This window comes from Caloenas nicobarica, chromosome 19, assembly GCF_036013445.1.
Source record: "Caloenas nicobarica isolate bCalNic1 chromosome 19, bCalNic1.hap1, whole genome shotgun sequence".
Classification (NCBI taxonomy): Eukaryota; Metazoa; Chordata; class Aves; order Columbiformes; family Columbidae; genus Caloenas; species Caloenas nicobarica.
In genome coordinates this window covers 6,166,848-6,185,623 of record NC_088263.1, presented here as the reverse complement: position 1 = coordinate 6,185,623, position 18,776 = coordinate 6,166,848, and the positions used below count along the sequence as shown (strand labels likewise).

The following is an 18,776-nucleotide window of genomic DNA, read 5'->3' as shown; positions in this document are numbered from 1 at the left end:
TTATTACGAGAGTAAGGTTGATAACACACTGATGTTTTAGTTTTAAACCACAAAAAAAGGGAAGGAGACCCTAGACACAGCACAAGGAAGAGCAAATCCTCAACATAATAAATTAAAATGTATTTATTGTTTGCATTACCATAGCACCGTTAGGATTTTAAAATTGTTATACACACCCACAATTACAGAACTCAAAAAATTGATTCACTTAGAAAAGTCTGTGTCACAAATACCACCCAATGACCACATCGCACATAAATAAGATACAAAAGAGATAAAAATAAAAGCAATGCTTATTTTTTTCCCCCATAAGAACCACTTACTGGAAAGAACAGGGCACTAGAAGAACTGATTTTGCAGGAGATGGTGCAGCCTGGTTCAATGAAGAAGTTGAGTAACCAACTGTAGCTGCTCTTTAATTGGCTTAAGACCAGTTCAGTATTTCACGCGCACCCCGAACTCGTGTGGCACCCACGCTAGGACCTCAACCGAAGGGCCACTGAGGTTGAACCGCAATCTTTCCTTTGCACGCAGCTGGTTTTGGCTCAGTCCTGGGGATATTCAGGATCAGGAAACCAGGGTGAGAGGAGTAAAGCAACGTTAGCAACACGCTCAGAAAAAGGTGAGGATCAGAGAGTATACAAGAATCAAGTGGAAAAAAAAAAAACAAAATAATTATTTCTGGTATAAAACTGTTTACAAACACTGTGGTTGTTCAGGAGATAATCTCTTGTAAGTGTAGAGCCCAGGCACTTAAGTTATTTTCAGCTTCACATTGCTGGTGGGTGGACCCTCTCCCACCATCCTCTCATCCAATGTATCAATACAACATTCAATAGTTTAAAAAAAAATTAAAAACAAACAAAAACCTTCCACATGATCCCTCCAACACAGAAACAGAATGAAAAAATAAGCATAAAAAGGAAAAGTTCTTAAAAATACTAATGTGCTCAAAAAACCACTGACAGGTTTTAAGAGCTGAAACCATCAGGACCTTAGAGGACGAAAAGGACCCAAAACCACCCGGGTTTGGGGCACAGTTTATGGTGCAATGCCAACATCCAACACCAAACTGGTATTGCTGATACCCCCTGCCTTAGGACACACGTCACCACCACTTGATCATCTCGTGCTGCAAGGAAAAGAGGAAAACGTCTCGTAATAGTGACCCTGAAATCCCAGCCTATTCCTAAAAAACATATGGCTTTGAAATAGGGCTCCTTTTGTGCTGAGCAGCAGAGGTGCAGGGAGAGCGTTGTCATCATGGAGAAGAACGAGAGCGGCTGGGGGAGCCCAGGAAGGCACTTTCTCCGAAAACATTGGCGTAGGAAGACTTGAGGAACTGGACATAGTTCTGCATGCTGCGGTTGGTACTCTCCGACTGCTCCAACCGATCCTTTAAATCCTGTAAGCGGCTTTCGTATCGGCGCTCTGCCTACGTGAGGAAACACAAAACACAGGCTGAAAGGCAGCAACATCCATCCTATTCACGTTAAACTTCAGCTATTCCCCACAAGCGCTGAGGACAGCAAGAATTAGCACAGCAGCACATGGCATCACCATAGACAGTGCTACGATACTTATAATTTGTTCTGCTCATTTCCAACTCCATTCAACAACACGCTGATTAAACCAGGAGACAACACAGCTAATCAGTTGGGCTTTTAAAACTGATTAGCTGTAGTTATGGGGAATTAAACACACTCTTTTTGAAAAGCAGCTTGATGCCTGTGCCAACTCAATTCCAAGTAAAACTCAAGTAAACAAGCGGGGTAAATAGGACATTATGAAAGATTCTCCTCCTCTCTTCTAGAAGAAACTCTTTCTTCTAGAACAGAAACTGCATTCTCTCTTAGATAACCAAGGAGTAAGTGAAGTTGAGATCTGTCCATGATATTTGGTGCAAATTTCATTTGAAGATAAGGTCTGAGTCTTTTCTTAGACACACATAAGTTTAGAGCAAGCTCATTCAGATCGCTGCTGTAAGTACGAAGCAAATGAGAATCTGCTTTCCTGAATTAGTGACACAACAGACATGTCATAGCACACATCTGTCAGGGACGCATACAACAGCACGTCACAGACACAGCTCTGCACGACATTTGCAGTGACCCATAGCACCTGGGTTTATGGAGCTGCTGCCAGGACACCAGCACAGCAAGAGCATCCCTTGCAAGTCACTCACATCGTCTTTGCTCCGACGCAACTGGTTCAGCTCGGTTTTGTTCCTACTCAGCTGGGTCTCCAAGTCCAACATCTTGGACTGGGCTGCTCTCTCTCTAGACGTTGCTCGTTCTCGAGCTTGTTCCACCTACATGTAACACCAGAACAACAACTTGGTTAAAGAGTTGTTTATAGAAGAATAATTTTTCCCTACCCCACTGTCCACAAAAGCCCTATAATGTTTCATTGGATACATTCTCATACATAAGCAGCAGCTCGGTTCTGTGTTTTCCTCTCTTCTGTTGCAAACTGGAGAGCAGGGTTCAGTTTTTCAATGGCTTAAGTGCCAACAAACAAGCAACAATACATTTTATTATCTGTATTTCACTGAGCGTGATTGATTTCAGGAACTTGGTCATAGGCTGAGGAGGTATTCCCAGCATTCTCGCTGTTCCCCTTCTACAGTCTGGATAGTTTTGGACAAATTCAAACACAAGAAATTACTTACTTGTCTTTTGGCATCCTCGATGGCCATCTCCAGCTGACGTGCCAAGGAACTACATTCACGGCTCTTCTCCTCTAACCGCAGCTGACACTGGTGGATAGACTCCTCACGTTTTGCTATGACCTGAAGGAATTCTATGTTCTGGGCATTCGTTGTCTCTAGTTTTCTACGTTAAGACAATAAGGGAAGGAAACCTATTCATTTTAAGTGGAGCGTATTTCAGTCTGCATTTTTGTCAGGTCCTGCCTAGTCTGGGAATAGAGGCTATTCCCCCTTGAAAGGGGAAAGCCCCAAGAAACACTCATCCATTTCTCAAATCAGAATTTCGAAGATTGAAGGATATACAGAGTATCCACATACCTGCATTTTCCCAGACATTGTCACTAAAAATAACTTATAAACACGAATAAAACCACTGTAATATGCAGTAATCTCAAAACTGTCAGGCTAGATTTGAGAAGGAGCTGGTTTATCTGCCACGTAATTCACCATCCTTTCTAATGACATCCATAAACGGTGCTGCAAAAACCTATAACCCTGTCTCCAGTGGACCACTACTGATTAGAGATCCTTGTGGGATAAGCAAATGCACAAAATCCTGGAGGCATGTGGGGGACTGGAACAAAACTGAAGCTGTTTCAATCCCCTGAAAAAACAACAGGAAGAGGATGGAAATGGAAGGTTAAGAGAGCGATAGAGCCTAATATTTCTAACCTTTCTAGCTCTTCCACCTTCAAGGTGAGCTGCTTTTTCTCCTCCTGGGCAGACTGATACCTCTCTCTTGTCATCTCCATTTTGTCTCCCTGGAGCTCAATCTAAAAATTACAGTAAGTAATTACTTTACAGAATAGTCACTAAACACACACGACCAAACACCCAAAACATATGCAGGTCTCCAGAAGGAAACATGCTCAATTCATAATTTCTGGAGAGCCCCAGAAAAGGAACAGTGGATAGAAAAGCAAAGCACAAAACGTTCATTTTGCTGGTGCTTCCAGCTAATGTTGGGAAAGGTACGAGAAAAATCCTTCTGTACTGCAAATGAAAAGCCAGGTCTGTAAACTCTTACATGCAGAGCAGCCATCTGCAAGCACAGCAAAGCACAGACATTAAAAGCAGCCACATACATGACAGCAGCACACAAAGGCATCAGGGTTTATAATTAGAGTAAAGCAGTCAGACTGCAAGATCATTTGCTGTGTCTCGAAGCAGGGTTGTGGAAGTCACGCCTGTCTTTACTTATCCTGCAATACCTACGCTGTCCTTCCAGGGACAAAAAGCAGGGAGTGGAAAACCTGAAATCAGGGTGAGGAAACAAGGTTGGGACAGCACTATCAGCAGAAAAACACAGGAGGCAAAGCTGACAAGATGATGGAAGTAACAGAAGCGAGCGCTGGCATTAGCAAGCATTGTCACTGCTGCTATTTGAGTCCCAATAAGGTTCTGCACCAAGGGATGAGAAACCTTTCCAATAGGAAGGAATTCTACCAGCTACGCTGTTAACTTCTTGCACAAAGACATGGCACACACCTTCATTTTGCAGAGCATGTTTAATCTTTTTTTGAAAAGAGATGAGAGCAGAGATGAAGACTGAACCTTCCTGTGATTAGAAATTCATTTTGGACTCAGAGGCGCAGATTGCAGTGCTTCAGGATTTTTCTGCCACTCCCTTACCCGCTGACGAAGGTCTGCGATCATGACAGACAGTTCCATGTTCTTCTTCTCATAACTCTGAAGCTGGTCCTGACATTGTGCCAGCTGTGTCTCTGTGATCTTAAGGATCTCAGGAAGCTTCTCCAGTTCAGTAAGCTGGTTCTCAAACTGCTTACGCGCCTACAGTCAAAAGAAGAGAACATGAGGCACTTTCAGATGTTCATAAGGCTTCTCAGCTTCAGTGAAGCTTTGTTAGTCTGATGACACTGAGTGGATATTTGGCCAGTGTTGGAGTTCAAAGCTTAAGGTCTTCTCCTACTCCAAAAGACTTTCTCTTAAACACCTCTGAAGAATGCCATATAGTCAAAAAGAAGTTGCTAAATGTCCAATAAGTTTTGCAGAATGAACAGTTCCTGAGAAAAACTAATGGAAAAGGAAAAGTTAGATAAGCTGAGGGCTCTGAGCAACGTGATCTAGTTGAAGATGCCCCTGCTCATTGCAGGGGGGTTGGAACTAGATGACCTTTAAAGGTCCCTTCCAACCCAAATTATTCTATGATTTTAAGCCTTGCATTTCCTATTCACAGCCATTTTTCCCTGGATTCACAACACGAAGATCCATGAATGCCTACAACATGTAAGTCTTTGAGGAACAGTTACCTGGTCAACCCCCTTGTTCATTTCATCCCTCAGAGTCTTGTTCTCTTTATCACACTGCTCCAGCTTCACCATCAATTCGTCTGTTTCCATTCGGTTCTTCAATAGCTGGACATAAAAAAACCCCACATACTTTAATAAATAGCTTTCAAGAAATGTGCAATGTTTTGGAGTAACTAAAACTGCTCAAGGATCTGCAATGAGTTTCTTGCCACACTGACCACCACTCTAGAGCTGTATTTGGTGGTTCACTTTCTTCTTTTGCCATCTGGATCACTGCAGCTTCCCACCAAGTGTTCTCCCCTCTTGCCTTGTCTTCCTACTACCACAATATACAAATTCCCCCCAAAAAAGCAGCCAAAAAAACAGTACTTGCCACTTGAAAGTACCTGCCAGTACTTGAAAAGGAGCAAGGAGAAGTCAAATAATTAAAACCAGTTTTTTGTTTTCCGTTAATCAAAATCTCTGCTGTGGGAGTCAGCTCCCCCTAATGACTGAGTTATCAGTGCACGGTGAGGAAGGAAAGTCTTCCACACTTCAGCATACAGCACAGAGCAGTGAGAATGCTGCCATTTGAGAAAAAGTTGGGCTAAAAGAACCAAAACCATATGAAACTGCAACATCATCCAAGAGCAAACAAAGGGTTAAGGTATTACAGAATAAGCCACAACAGTGAAGGGAGAAAAGCTGTTTGTGCAAGGGCTGAAGGTTTGGATGAGATGCCTACCTGTGACTTGTAGGTTTCAATCAACCCTTCATAGTTCTTGACAGAGTTCCTGAGCTCCTCCACTTCATTCTGCGCTTGGGTCAGCTTTTCCTCCACTGGGCCCACATTAGCCTGAAAAAAGAAAACATCTTCCATCGAGTGCTTGGGAGTAACTGCCACGCTAGCTGTCTAACATCATCTAGACGAAGAAAAATAAATTTGTCAGTCTAAGTTGGCAAAACTTGCCAGACTTCAGTAGATTGCCAAATTTACACCAGCAGAGCACAGAAGTTTGGGATGGATGTGCAATCTTCCCATTTGTCTGAATGGGCTGTCCTACTTGGATTATGGTCACTCCTTATTTGGATCAACGCCTAGTTTTCCAAGAAGAAAGTTATGTAGGTCACCTATGAGATCGCCAGTGGTCAGAGATGACAGGAGAAATATGCCAGCCATTTTTCACATTCTGGAGATTACCATTCTGTGTGTGAGAATGCTGTTTGTTCTCTGGACAGCAGCATGAAGAGGTAAAGACAAGTTGTAAGATCCCAGCTGGAAGAAATTGTACTTGGATTTGACATACTCCTAGCCAAAACGTGGAAGAAATCCAGTCCTCCCAAAGAATTCACTCTTCTTTATATCTCAGCATACTTGCCCTATCATTCTCAGGTTATGGTGACACTGATCTGAAACCCAATTGCAGCAATGGGTGCAATTCAACTCTGCAAGTAACTTGTTATAATTTCTCCCTTTTTTCCCCGAGCATTTCAGCTTCAAATTCCTAGAATCACTGACCTTTAGCTTTTCATTCTCCAGTTTGAAGGAAGCTGTCTCTGTAGCCTGTTGGTTCAATTTGTCCATCAAAGCATCTCTGTCCTCCCTCATCTTCTCCTCCAGGACTGTTTGCTGTTGCTGCAGGTCTTCAACACGGCTGCCATACAGAATGAAAATTACTCCTTAAGTGACAATAAAGAATAATGTTCCTAATGCTTGAAAATTAGCTTCAGAAAGGTGGCTTTTCCCTCTCCTTTCATCTTCTTCCTGCAGTCACATTATGCACACGTATGTGTTACATTGTTTTATTACCTCAATCTGCTGGGAATTAGTTTGAGTCATCCCCTTGGAGCTCAAATGCATTGCCTCCAAGATACGTAGGATAAAGATGTGCTTCTCTCTTCTTGTAACTACTGATTTTTTTCCCCACAGCAACAACTGTATTGCAGTGATACCAATACATTTATTCCGCTTCAAAACAAAATTGGCACAAACTATACTGCCTATCTCTTTTAATCCCTTCATTCAAGTGTCTCGAACAGATCTCAAAAGAAACATAACCTTAATTCTTTCAAAGCATCACAAAATGGCAAAGGAATAGGGAATTTTAAGGGTCAGCAAGCCCTTAAAAAGCCTGCCTTTGCTGTGGCAAGTCAGCACCAGAAGCCACATCTCTATCTCCAAACTCTGCTCTAGCCCTTAGGCAGTGCTGGTTTTGCTTGGATATTTACGAGCAACCCAATTAAACTATTAAATTTAATGAAATTATTCAATTAAATTATCCTTTAACTTAGAACTCATCCCCACTCATACTTGTTTCTCCACACTGATTTTATTTTAACCTGTTCAGTGTCACGAGTTCCATTTCGAGGTCGCCCTTGTCCTTTACTACTTTGTTGTAGCGGCCCCTCCAGGACTCCATCGTAGACAGCGCCTCAGCAACATAATTGTCCTATCAAACAAAAACACATGAGGAAAAGAGCAAGGGTGACAAAAATGTCACTGGACATGGGATATGCAGACAATACACAGAAATGCTGATATGGGTAAGCATAACGTGCAGAGAGTTCACTAAAACTTTTAAAATATTGAGGACAAGTATTTCTTTTTATTCTTCCTGATCCTTCCAAGAGAGGTGTTCTCCAACACTATTGTCAGCCAACAGACATAACAGCAGTGGAAGAATAATCCTCTTTGAAGGCAGATGAACTATCAGAAATACAAAGCATAGCTAAGATTCTACCAATGGCTCTGGTCCCTGGAATTCTAAAAACGAGGAAAAAAAAAAATAAGTCAAGTAGTATGAAATCCACATTCCCTTCTGATTTTAGTCCTAACTTTTCTACTTTTCCTTGCTATCCTTCAGTCATTTTTCAACAGGAAATTCCAGTACAAGTCTTTGTACTTTTCTGCTCTAACTAGTTTCTTGATTAACAACCAACTCCATTCAGAATTTTCAGCCAAAACTACAAGGATTTATTTTACTGGCTTTTGTGAATCCTCAGATAGATCTAAAGAACCAGGTGAAAATTCAGATCTGCTGGTTTAGAATGATTTAAGTTATTGCACGTCCTACGTTAATGACATGCAGCGAATACAGCGACAGTTGAGAAAACTGGATTTGTTCTAAACTTAGCGTAAATGGGCCAGGGCATCAAGACAGAAATAAATCCCATTAGTTGAAAGCAGAGAGTCTCCCCAGGGCTGCTACCAGAAGGCAAAGATTTAGATGCATGATCTGAAATGAGGTCTCTCCTCCTGTATTCTCGGGTACCTTCTCTGCTAGCTGGGCAGACAATTGCTCTGCATATTCTTCACTCTGCTCTGCCCGCTCTTTCTGTGCACGCACGGCTTTTTTCAGGGCCTCTTTATCACGGTCTCCCTTCTGCCTGAGGTCTTTCAGTTGTTCCATGATACAGTCCACCTCCGCCCTATGCTGAGCTTCACTGCGCTCCAGATTCTGCAGGGGGGAAGAAAACACACCATATGGAATAACATCCTTACACCTGCATTCCCAAAGCAGCAACTAATTTCCTAGAAACAGTGGAAAGAGCTGGGCACGAATCCCGAACCTACAGCCCGGAGGAACTTGCACTCAACGTTTCACCGACACAATCCTGTCCTGATGCTGACAGACATGTCTGTCCTTTCCTTCCAGGAGCCTTCCTCTCTTCTTTCATAAGCTGCTCTCTAAAATACCCGTTTCCTCTCCTGACCAAGATAAATACTGGTCTGGTCTACTAGTCTTTTGATCTACCCAAGAACATTCTCTTTATTAATTGAAATGCTCTCATATAACGCTGCTTTATGCAGCTATATAGCTTAACAGAATAAAGCTCTTCTAAACCATTAACACACACATGTTCATCATAACATCATCACAACATCAACAGATACATTAAACATATGACTTAAATCAAAATAAACCAGGGTAACTTTCTCCTACTCATTAATAGTGTGGAAAGCATGCATGAGTGTGCTTAAATACAGGAACTCATGGTACAGCATTGCTCCCAGAAAGCAAATTAAAAAGTTTACAATATGTCTTGATGCTCAGCTAAAACAAAGCCAACTTTTAAATAACTATGTAGCAATTAGGAAAAAAGTATCAAATAAATGCACATAGACCTTAAGGCTACGATTTTGCCTCACGCATCAGAAGTGAAAAGGTTTTTTTCTTCATTTGAAAAGTATGGGGTGTGTTAGTGGCACGACCACCACCAGCCAATATTTCAGTCTACCAGATGCAGTAGAAAAACAGTTGGTGAGCGTTACTTCCCTCGTCAGTCAATTCAGTTCATGAGATTAAACGAAGAGACAATCCCCAGGGAGCACTGAAAACACACCTGTATCCGGATGGTCAGCCGGTTGTTCTCCGCTTCTTTATTTCGCAGCTGCGCTTGTAAATGGCCTCTCACAGCCTCCATAGATTTGGAGAGTTCAGATGCCGTCCTTGCCTGGTCCTAAATAAGAAGCAAACAGGACACACACCTTTTTCCTCACCAAGCTAATAGAAGGGATACTTTCCAACATGATAAGCCAGAGCAAAGAGAATTCTACATATTGACCTTTGGGATGGAAGTTTTATTACTAATAGCAGAAAACTGAAGCACCAACTATGTGGGAAAGGGTACCAGTTTGTCCAGTTCTATAAGCAAGCCAATCATCTGATCCCTTAAAAAGTAATCGTCTGCAAGTACAAACCTACATTTTGGACTATCTGTGGTTCTACAGAACTGGAAGGTGGAACAGGGAGGGGAAAATAGAAAAAAGAAACTACCTTTTCTGACTGTATCTCAGCGGTGAGATTATCCACTTGTTTTTCTTTCTCCTGTAGCCTAAACTGAAGTTCCTGGGAAAACAAATACCACTAGATGTTAAGTAAAAAACACATTTAGGTTGGCAGGTGGAGGGAAGAGGTGTAACTGCCTCCCCCGACACCCTCTGATCCACAGCACTGTCCAGCATCCACAGCAACAGCATCCTCAGCCCAGAAAAACAGTCTGCACTCCCTCAGGCAGAAAGCAAAAGGGATACACACGCATTTGTGTTATAGGGCAAAGGATACCCAGTCAAGAACAAGGACCTGACAAGGACTATATACTGCACAGACAAAAAAGGGCATTACTTCACAGCAAGTTTTATAACTTCTGGCAATGTAAGAACTCTTTCCTCCGTTTACAGATAAGGAAACAAACAAAAACTGGCACCAGGTCACTCATTCAGTGACAGAAGCAGATCCAGAAAGCTTACCCTCTTTGTGCTTTTCTGGTTCTAAGGATAACATGATAAACATACAGAAACAATAAGATACTTTCCAAACTGAAGAATTCTATCCTGGCCGTCAGTCAGGATTTTGGCAGTAGATGTTTTTTCTCTCCCACCCCCAGAGTTTTCTTTTTAAAGAAACATGTAGTACAATTTTTGCTGTGTACATTCAGTACCATAAGAAAAGGTAAGCAGAATCATTTGTGCTTAAACATTATAAGAACAGGCTTAAGTTCTCCTTTAGAGCTGAATACTGTAAATCCTAATGGTGCTTTTCTATGTAGGTCTCAGTTGTGCTATCCCCATTCTTAGTAAGTCCTTATATTTCAAAGGCTATGAAAATAAATCCACTTTGAAATGTAGTGGATGTGATTACCACAAAAGCCAAAACACTTTTATTGGTGTAAAAGGCATTAGTGTAAGAGTTGACAGTTGAATACAAGACAAAGAAGAGCTTGTCATTTTAGATCTCTCTGCTTCATCATTAAAAAAAAAGAGGGACTGCAGTCTGCTTACCGCTTTCTCTGCATCTGAGTCATCCAGCATTTTGAGCAGTGTTCTTTGACGCTCCAGTACCTTCTGAGCTTCCTTCTACAAAACAAATATGGAGAAAAACTGTTAACTAAAACCTCAATTTTATACAGGTTCTTTAAATGGAACTGAGCAAATCAACTATTTCCTCCCAGTTGCAGCAGCAATTCTCAGAAGATACCCAGAAGCATCAAATTTGCTAAATATTTTCACATATCATCACCTATCTCAGAAAGCTTTTCCAGTTCTCAGTCAAAGATTTTAATAAAAAGTATTATGGCAATTTAAAATTTTTTTGAACTCTCCTGCTACTCAGAGAAAGTCATGTGGAAGAAGTCAGTCCTTTTCTCCAGTCTCACTGCTGGCTGAAAGAACTGTTACCACCAGCCTGCTTTTGCTCAAATGGAATACAACTACAGAAGGAAGAGCAATTTCATTTCTGTATTGCTCTTACAAGCAGTATATCCATCCTTTAAGACACAGGGTCAACAGCAGGGGTGGGAAAAAAGAAAAGAGGAGTTAAAAGCTCTCAAATTGCACTTCAGTCCACAAGGCACCACAGACTCCTATAATGCTCCAAGTTCAGGCACACAGCAGGGCTCACCTCCCGGTTCTGCTGCTCTCTGAGAAGATCTCGTAGTGTCTGGTTGCTTTCTTCAAAGGTGCTCAATTTCTGGAGCAGAAGCTCTTTTTGTCTTATCAGCGCGTTAACGTCTGAACTGCTCATGTGTTTCTCCTAGAGGGAAAAACCAAAACAAAACAAAAAAGAAAATAATTGTTCACAGGGAATTAATGTATGAAGCTGACACAAGTGTGAGCCGTGCAATAGTCAGCACCACATATGCAGAAGGTGTCTGGATGCTGCAAGTAAATACCCCACTTCCAAACACAACTAGCAGACAACCGAAGCACATTCAACCCCTCTACTTTCCCTTACATTTTTCTGAATCAGCAACTGTAACGTTACCTTTTTAAGACAGCCATCTAAGAGGACAACATAGTAAAGACAAGAACGAAAAAGGACAACACCTACCTTGTTGAGCCTCTCAATTGTATTTTTCAGGGCAAGGATCTGCCTGCCTGCGGCGGCTCCATCTCTCTCTGCCTCGCTCAGCTTGGTCATCAAACACTCCTTCTCTTCCAGCAAGTACTTTTTCTGTAGCCTGTAATCAGAAACCAGCCATCAGAAAAAACACAAAGCTTTGACAGCTCTACCAGCCACTATTAATATACAGTTGATTCAGTTAAAACTCATAAAAACCGTTGAATCGGAGGATAAATGCTCTAAGCAATCATCACTTAAGGTTTACCTACTCTTCAGTGGAGAAGCTGTTCTGACAGAAGCCAGTAAGTAGATACCAGGGGCTTGTGAGGACCACAGCTAGCAAACAAGAACTTAGAGGGACAAACTGGGCTTATACTAAAGCCTGCACACACTATTAAACCCAAAACACAATGCTGTGCTTTTCCTGGGCACTTAAGCCACACCAGAATTAAGACGCCAAATGGCTGAACATAAACCAAGAAAGCACACCAACATATACAGCTTAAAGTTTTCAGCGAGGGCTTATAAACTCAGCAGTATTCACAAAGTTTTCTGAAAAAAGGAATACACAGTATTCACTTTCAAGTGATCTTTCTTAAGGAAAAAATAAAACTAACTCTCTTAAAACACTAGTGTTTCCCTGGAGACACAAACTTCCCTAATTCTTTAGATACAAAGCAGATGCAAAAACGTCAGACTTGGAGATCTTCAGGGTCGCTAAGAAAAAAAACACAATACAACACGATTTAGTCCTGTCTCAGTATGATTTTCACAAAGGCAAAAAATTCTCCTCTCATTTTCAGCTCCATATTTACTCATTTATTGTTCTACCAATGTCATCACAATTCAAACAGCATCTTTTAATTTCCAAAATATTAATTGCAGAGCTAGGATGACCCTCCAGCAGGCCACACAAGCCAACTGTGCTCAGGTTGCTCTCAGAGTAGTTCTCTCCATTCCAGTAATCATGCCAGAGCCCTTCTCTGCAGCTACTGCCATCTGAAATCCCCCTTCTCAAAGGCAACCAAAAAAAATCCAAGAACATCAGTTCTTCAGCAGTGCTGCAACCCAGCGTACAACCTACAGCCTCAAATACTGTTAGCAATAAAGGAGGTGGGTGCGTTGTAAATACCACTACGTGCAGTAACAATGGAGAACTGGAGCTTTCTTACATAGTCAGTTCTTTCTCTTCCTTTATACGCTCAATATTGCGCCTGAGCACTATATTCTCATGTTCTGTTTCTGCCAGCTCTTGTGAGACCTCATTCAGTTCTTCTTTCTGCTCCTCAAGGAGACGCTTTGTCATTTGCTGCTGGTCCTCCCTTTTCTGCAGCTTGACCTGATAAAGATATTTAAATGGAACTTAAGACAAACCAGGTGCTTTTAAAGTGATACAGAGAATCCAGCAAACCATCTGCACTAAGCAACTAAAAGACTCTGCTTTTTTTTTTTTTTTGCATAGATACTTCCAGGCTGTTCTTGCACACAAGAGACATAATTCATTCATTGCCTAGAAACACCCTCCATCCCACGAACATGGGGAGACACAAGCATCCTGGCTCTAAGTCACATATGAAAAATTGTTATCAGGCAAGAGATGTGTGACAGACCTCAAACATGGCAGGAAAGGGGCTCTGGCAGCCGTTCACACGCCGGGAGGTGGCTCCCATTTCTCCACTATCACTTTGTGAGATCCAGGAAACTGGGTTTAATCAACTTAAATAGTCCCTGGCATTTTGTTTCCATCTACTCGTTTTGGATTACTCGGGAGGTTCTGTGGCAGCTCAGGGTCACTGCTGGTAGCATGACTGGAGTTGGGTACAGACTACTCAAGAGCTGAACAGGGCTCAGAAGTTGACAACTGCTCCTACTGAATGACACGTGCATCCCATTTTGCAGTTAAAAGCACTACGAACAGTTGAAGATGTGCAAGAAGAGAGAACACAGAAAGGGGTTGAATTGTCACACCAGACTTGTTTCTGAAGACGACAGATTGTTTGGAAAGTGAAGCACCACAATACCTTATTAAATGGATAATATTCGTAAGTGTTTCATAGTAGGGCTTAGGATCTCACTAGAGAAGTTCAGCTCTTCTAGACAACTCAGATTGCCTTTTTTTTTAAAAAAAAAAAAAAAAACAAAACACCAAACAAACAGCAAGCTACCACTGGCCTGGGAAATCTTCCATTGCACTAAGATTTGACTCCAGTCTCCTCTTGCCAAAGGATCAGCTACGAAGCCTAAGTCAGGAGGTATTTATGCCATCCCCTCACCTCACTCTTAAGCGTTCCCACTGCATTCATCAGGCTGTCTATTTTCCTTTCGTATTCGTTCATTTTGCCACAAACAGCATCCTCCTCATCCGTAGAGAGGTCACTCAGGCGCAATACTGACAGCAATTTTTCTGAGTCTGGAGGTGTAATTTCTAGGCGGTGAGTTGGTCCCTGGTAGAGAAGCAATAAAGGGCATAACTTTTTTAGCATAAAATCATAAACAGGATTCTAACCCTAACTTTGCCAAAAAGAGAGACCAGGTTACACCACTGCAAGGAAAAAAAACAATTGTAAACAGCTCTTTCATTTCCATCAGGGAAAGGCCAAAAACACAGAAAGACTAGAACAAAAAAGAAGAAAAAGTAATGAAAGTTCAAATTCTCATCTAGGAAGAGCCAGGAACACAAAGGCAAAACTATCAACCCATGAGAAAGAAAATATTACACAACACTGCACAAATGCTCCATGTGTGGGAAGGGACTAAGAACAGCAGCTTCTTGCTGTGCCTCCAGATGAGATCTTGAAGGGGATTAGTAAAACTAGAATAACTAAAGAAATTTTTCTGGCTTCTAGAGGCAGAAATGCATGATATGACCATAGGTTGCTCATTAATTTCCAATTTTTCTATATTAAAAAGTGAAAAAGATTCACAGAAGACACTTAAGGTGGATGGTAGGTGACAGTAGCCTTCTTTCAGACCAGCCCAGCTCCCTCACTACAAAACCGCTCCCTTCAACCTCAGATAAACCTGAAAGTTTGTTTTTAAGAGCAAAAATCAGCCGTACCTCCCATTTGCAGGTGGACTCCTGGACAGATGTTTTGCCTGGGCGCACCCATGGGGCCTTAGTTTTCGCCCGGACAGATCGGCACACGTTCACGGTATCTCCTTTCGTTTTCTGCTTATGTTTTGACTAAAGGAAGAGAAAATAAAATAAATCACAGACTTCTAAAGAACCACGTACAATTGTTAGTGCCGCAAAACCAAATGAAAGTTCATGCATACAAAAATATCAGTGTTTCACATGATACATCAGATCAGAGGAGCCAGCACCCATCAGGAGGCTAACACCAGCTCAGCGGACTCAGAAGGTGGTTAAGGCCAGAAGATGGTTTCAATCCAGACTTTTTTTTTCTAAACACATTTAATACAATCAAGATGGAATTTGAAAAGCCTAGATATTACCTTTCCCCAAACCTTTCCTACAAAAATAGGGATGAAACCAAAAGAAAAACTATTATCAGGACACAAATCCAGGAAATAAAAGGAATTTTAAAAAAAAAAAAATACCCCCAAGCCACACCACATTGGAAGTAACACATCTCTCAGTCACACACTTGGACGTGAAAAGTAACTATATATTCTATATCATATGTAAGTACAGAAGACGTGTTATTGAAAAGTCATCAATGAATATGAATTCAAGTCTTAAAGTTCTAATACCACGGTAAAACAGACCTTGAAGATTTCGTGGTGCTTCTAGGAGCGTTCACCTTCCTCTTTGTAGCCCTTACAAAGACCCAGCTACACACTCCTACCTGGCGTTTTGCAGGGGTGGTTTTCTGACCCTTTTTAATATGGACATGGACAGGGGTGTTTTCATCCACATGGACGTGCAAAGGGGGAGATGAGGAACGGTTCTTCATGGCTCTTCTCCCAAATGGGAAAGGGCAATACAATGAAAGGAAACCTGTGGATAAGGAAACTGGAAATAACAACACTTCCCTCTGTGCCAGAGAGCAACTATGGCCAGCTTTGGTTAAAGCTTGAGCTTGCTTTCAGTAGCATCTGCCATTTTGAATTGCACAATATTTTGCTGTAAAGCTAGGATTAATACAAATAATTGATCTGCTTCAGGTATTTTCTGTTTTTAACGCGGTTGTTAAAGATGAAATACAGTTGGATTGATAGCAGGTGTCTGTAAGTCATCAGCATTCCAAGTCTTAAAGCAAGCAAGCAAATCAAGGGTTCCAGTAACCAACACCATCTGATTATGAAATTTGAAGGGAGGAGAAAAGGAACATTAATTTAAGAGTTTAGTCAAGAAAAATCAACAAGAAATCATCAGATCCTTCCATCCTGGAACCCTGAACCTGTAAACTCTTTCATACGTGCTTAACTTTAAGCGTCTTTCTGAAGTTAAACAAATGCTTAAAAGCTTTTGGATCACAACATTTCTTTAATCATCAGAAAAAAGCATAATCTTAACCAATATGTAACACAACACGGAAACACCTAGAGACGCAGACTTAATCACCACCTTTGCACTTGATGCTTTGGTTGAGGTAATGGTGTGATGCAATTGCAAAAATCCACCAGCAGCACTACTCTGATTCTGGCAGGAAGGTTTCTATCAGCCAAGGTAAAATTACTTACAGTTAATTTCAAGCTTTTAGCTCTTCTGGACAATGTGGTCTGTGCAGAGCCTGAAGCCACATCATCGCTGGTGTATGTGGGATACCTGATACAGAAATAACAAAAATGACCACCGATAGGAAAAAGTGCCGATTTCTGAACCACCTCTTCCTTTCAATTTAAGGCAACACGCAGGCTCAAACACAACAAATGTATGAGGCCAAACAACAAAAGCTGATGTGCCCTGGCATCCTCTGACAAGCATGGGACGAGAGAAGGACCAAGATTATAATTCCTTAAATACTGATGATGAAAGTTGGTTTAATCAATGGAAATGTTTTGTACAATTACATGATGGCCTTACTCAAACAGTTACAAACCTTCAAATTCTAACTACAGTATTTAACCAGTTTCATAAAAAAAACAAGGTTTGAACAGTTCCACGGTACCTGTACATCCCTCTCAACCCCTCTCTAAATTCTGCCATCACCAACAAATTCTGTACAACTTGACAGAAGTGTTGAGGTTCTAGGTTTTTACAGTTGTGCAGGCTAGAGAGATGCATCCAAATTAGCGCTCATGCTGAAGGAAACCCAGCACCACACAGACCAATGTGGCCACTGCCTGCCCAGCAGATACCTGCGTACTGGTGGGCTCACCAGTAGCACACACAGAACTGGGAGTCAGCTACAGCATGAGCAGCTTCTTGCCTGGTGGTACCTGGGGGACTTGAAGAAACAAGAATGAAGGAAGAGGGATCTCCAAAGGACAAATGTCTACCAGGGAGCGATGAAGTGGTGGCATCAGGCTTAGTTAGCTGACCTGATGGTAACGCTCCTTCACAATTTGCTGTGTTTGTACAATACTTCTGCTAGACTAGAATTTAAATCACTCCGCATAGCTCAGTGGTTAATTTGTCAGCTTGCCAAGGTTCACATAACAACCTGCTCTAAATAAAACAAATAATACTGCATGTGTTTTTAAGCAGTATGTGTTTAAGATAAAACACACCTGTATGTCAGGTCAGATTTATGAACATGATAGAGCAGTGCTTCCCTTGACCAGAAAGAGGAAGCGACAGTTTTCTATAGAACACAATTCCCCAGCTTCCAGCTACAAACAACTCAACCACCGCTGTGTTTTAATTCTCTTCTTTCCAAGGAAGGGTTAAACCCTTGCCAAGGCCCAGACACCTGCACCGGCTACAGGACCAGCTGAGAACTTACAGAGCTGTTGAATCACCACAAGTGAAACCCAAATTATAGAACGATTTGGTTGGAAAAAACCTTTACAGTCATCGAGTCCAACCACAACCCACCCCTGGCACTACCCCCTGTCCCTGAGAACCTCGTCTCCGTCTGTCCAGCCCCTCCAGGGATGGTGACTCCAGCACTGCCCTGGGCAGCCTGTTCCAATGCCCCACAGCCCTTTGGGGAAGAAATTGTTCCCCAGATACAACCTCGACCTCCCCTGGCGCAACTTGAGGCCGTTTCCTCTCATCCTGTCACTTGTTACTGGGGACATTCCCCATTCGAAAGCGCCTCCTGCTGAGAGCCCAGACCCGGTGAGTGTCGCAACGCTGTCCCCAGCCGTCCCTAGCAACAAGGTTTATTTCACAAGTTTAACTTCTCCCGCGGCTTTCCAAAGAATCTGTGGCTACCTCGGGCTGGCAGGGACCAAGCCTGGGATCAGGCCCAGGCTCAAAGCAGGATCAGCTCTAAGCTCAGAGCCGGGTTTTACCCAGCGGGGGCTGGAAACCCCCCAGGGGCGGCCCCGCCTCCGAGCGGCCCGTCCCAGCGCCTGCCCCGCACCTTTGCCGTTATTTATTTAAACTCCCCGGCATTTCCCGCTTTCCCTCGCAGTGGGAAGAACCACCCCAAGGCCGGAGGTGCCTCCCACCGCTGACACGGCGGGGAAGGCGCCGAAAGGGGCTCTGGAACTCCCTCCCTTCCCCTCCCAGGGCCCGGCGCGCTCCGCCCCGCCTCACCGCAGCCGCTGCCGCCTCAAGAGTTCTTCGTCGGCGGTTTGGGAGCGGCGGACGAGGGTGCCGCAGCCATGGACGGCCCGCAGCGCCGCGCCGCTGCACCAGGGGCAGGAGGGGCTGCCGCACTTCCGGAGCCGCCGCCGAGCCGCCAGCGGGCGCGGCTCCCCCATTGGGCGATTCAAACCCTCCTCCGCCGGGCCCGGGGCCGCGCGTCACAGGCCCCGCGCCGCGTCACACGGCCCCGCCCCGCCGCCCGTTGCCATAGCGACGGGAAGCGGCCCGGCCTCCGGGAGCCCGGCAGCCCGCGGGGAGCGGCCCCGGTCCTGGCCCAGCCCTCCCGGCCGCACCGGGCTGGCTGACGGGCC

At 43.2% G+C, this 18,776-nt stretch overlaps 1 protein-coding gene across 2 annotated transcripts; it reads right to left on the bottom strand.

The window, feature by feature from the left end:
- Nucleotides 1–138: 138 nt before the first annotated feature.
- On the bottom strand, nt 139–18,581 carry ODF2 (outer dense fiber of sperm tails 2). 2 transcript variants are annotated; one of them, XM_065648665.1, is made up of 20 exons: nt 18,415–18,581; nt 16,449–16,533; nt 14,860–14,985; nt 14,075–14,245; nt 12,974–13,140; nt 11,790–11,919; nt 11,361–11,492; nt 10,742–10,816; nt 9,738–9,809; nt 9,304–9,420; nt 8,232–8,417; nt 7,300–7,409; nt 6,479–6,614; nt 5,705–5,815; nt 4,981–5,085; nt 4,343–4,501; nt 3,383–3,483; nt 2,672–2,834; nt 2,186–2,311; nt 139–1,435 (listed from the first exon to the last, which is right to left on the bottom strand). In XM_065648665.1, the coding sequence occupies exons 1-20, from the start codon at nt 18,579–18,581 to the stop codon at nt 1,262–1,264; spliced, it is 2,613 nt and encodes an 870-aa protein (XP_065504737.1). In that variant the 3' UTR covers nt 139–1,261. The 2 variants fall into 2 exon arrangements, with proteins under 2 accessions (XP_065504737.1, XP_065504738.1); XM_065648666.1 differs by lacking the exon at nt 18,415–18,581 and adding an exon at nt 15,611–15,762 and having other exon boundaries at nt 16,449–16,530.
- Between the last annotated feature and the right edge of the window lie 195 nt (nt 18,582–18,776).

What these genes read in the sequence shown, in the direction of transcription:
- ODF2 (XM_065648665.1), bottom strand. Translation starts at nt 18,581, where the DNA reads ATGGGGGAGCCGCGCCCGCTGGCGGCTCGGCGGCGGCTCCGGAAGTGC. An exon ending in GAAGAGAAAGAACTGACTAT is followed by an intron (nt 11,920 to 12,973) that starts GTAAGAAAGCTC and finishes TTCTGATTACAG; the next exon opens with GCTACAGAAAAAGTACTTGC. An exon ending in TGAACAAGGGGGTTGACCAG is followed by an intron (nt 4,502 to 4,980) that starts GTAACTGTTCCT and finishes TTTTGACTGTAG; the next exon opens with GCGCGTAAGCAGTTTGAGAA.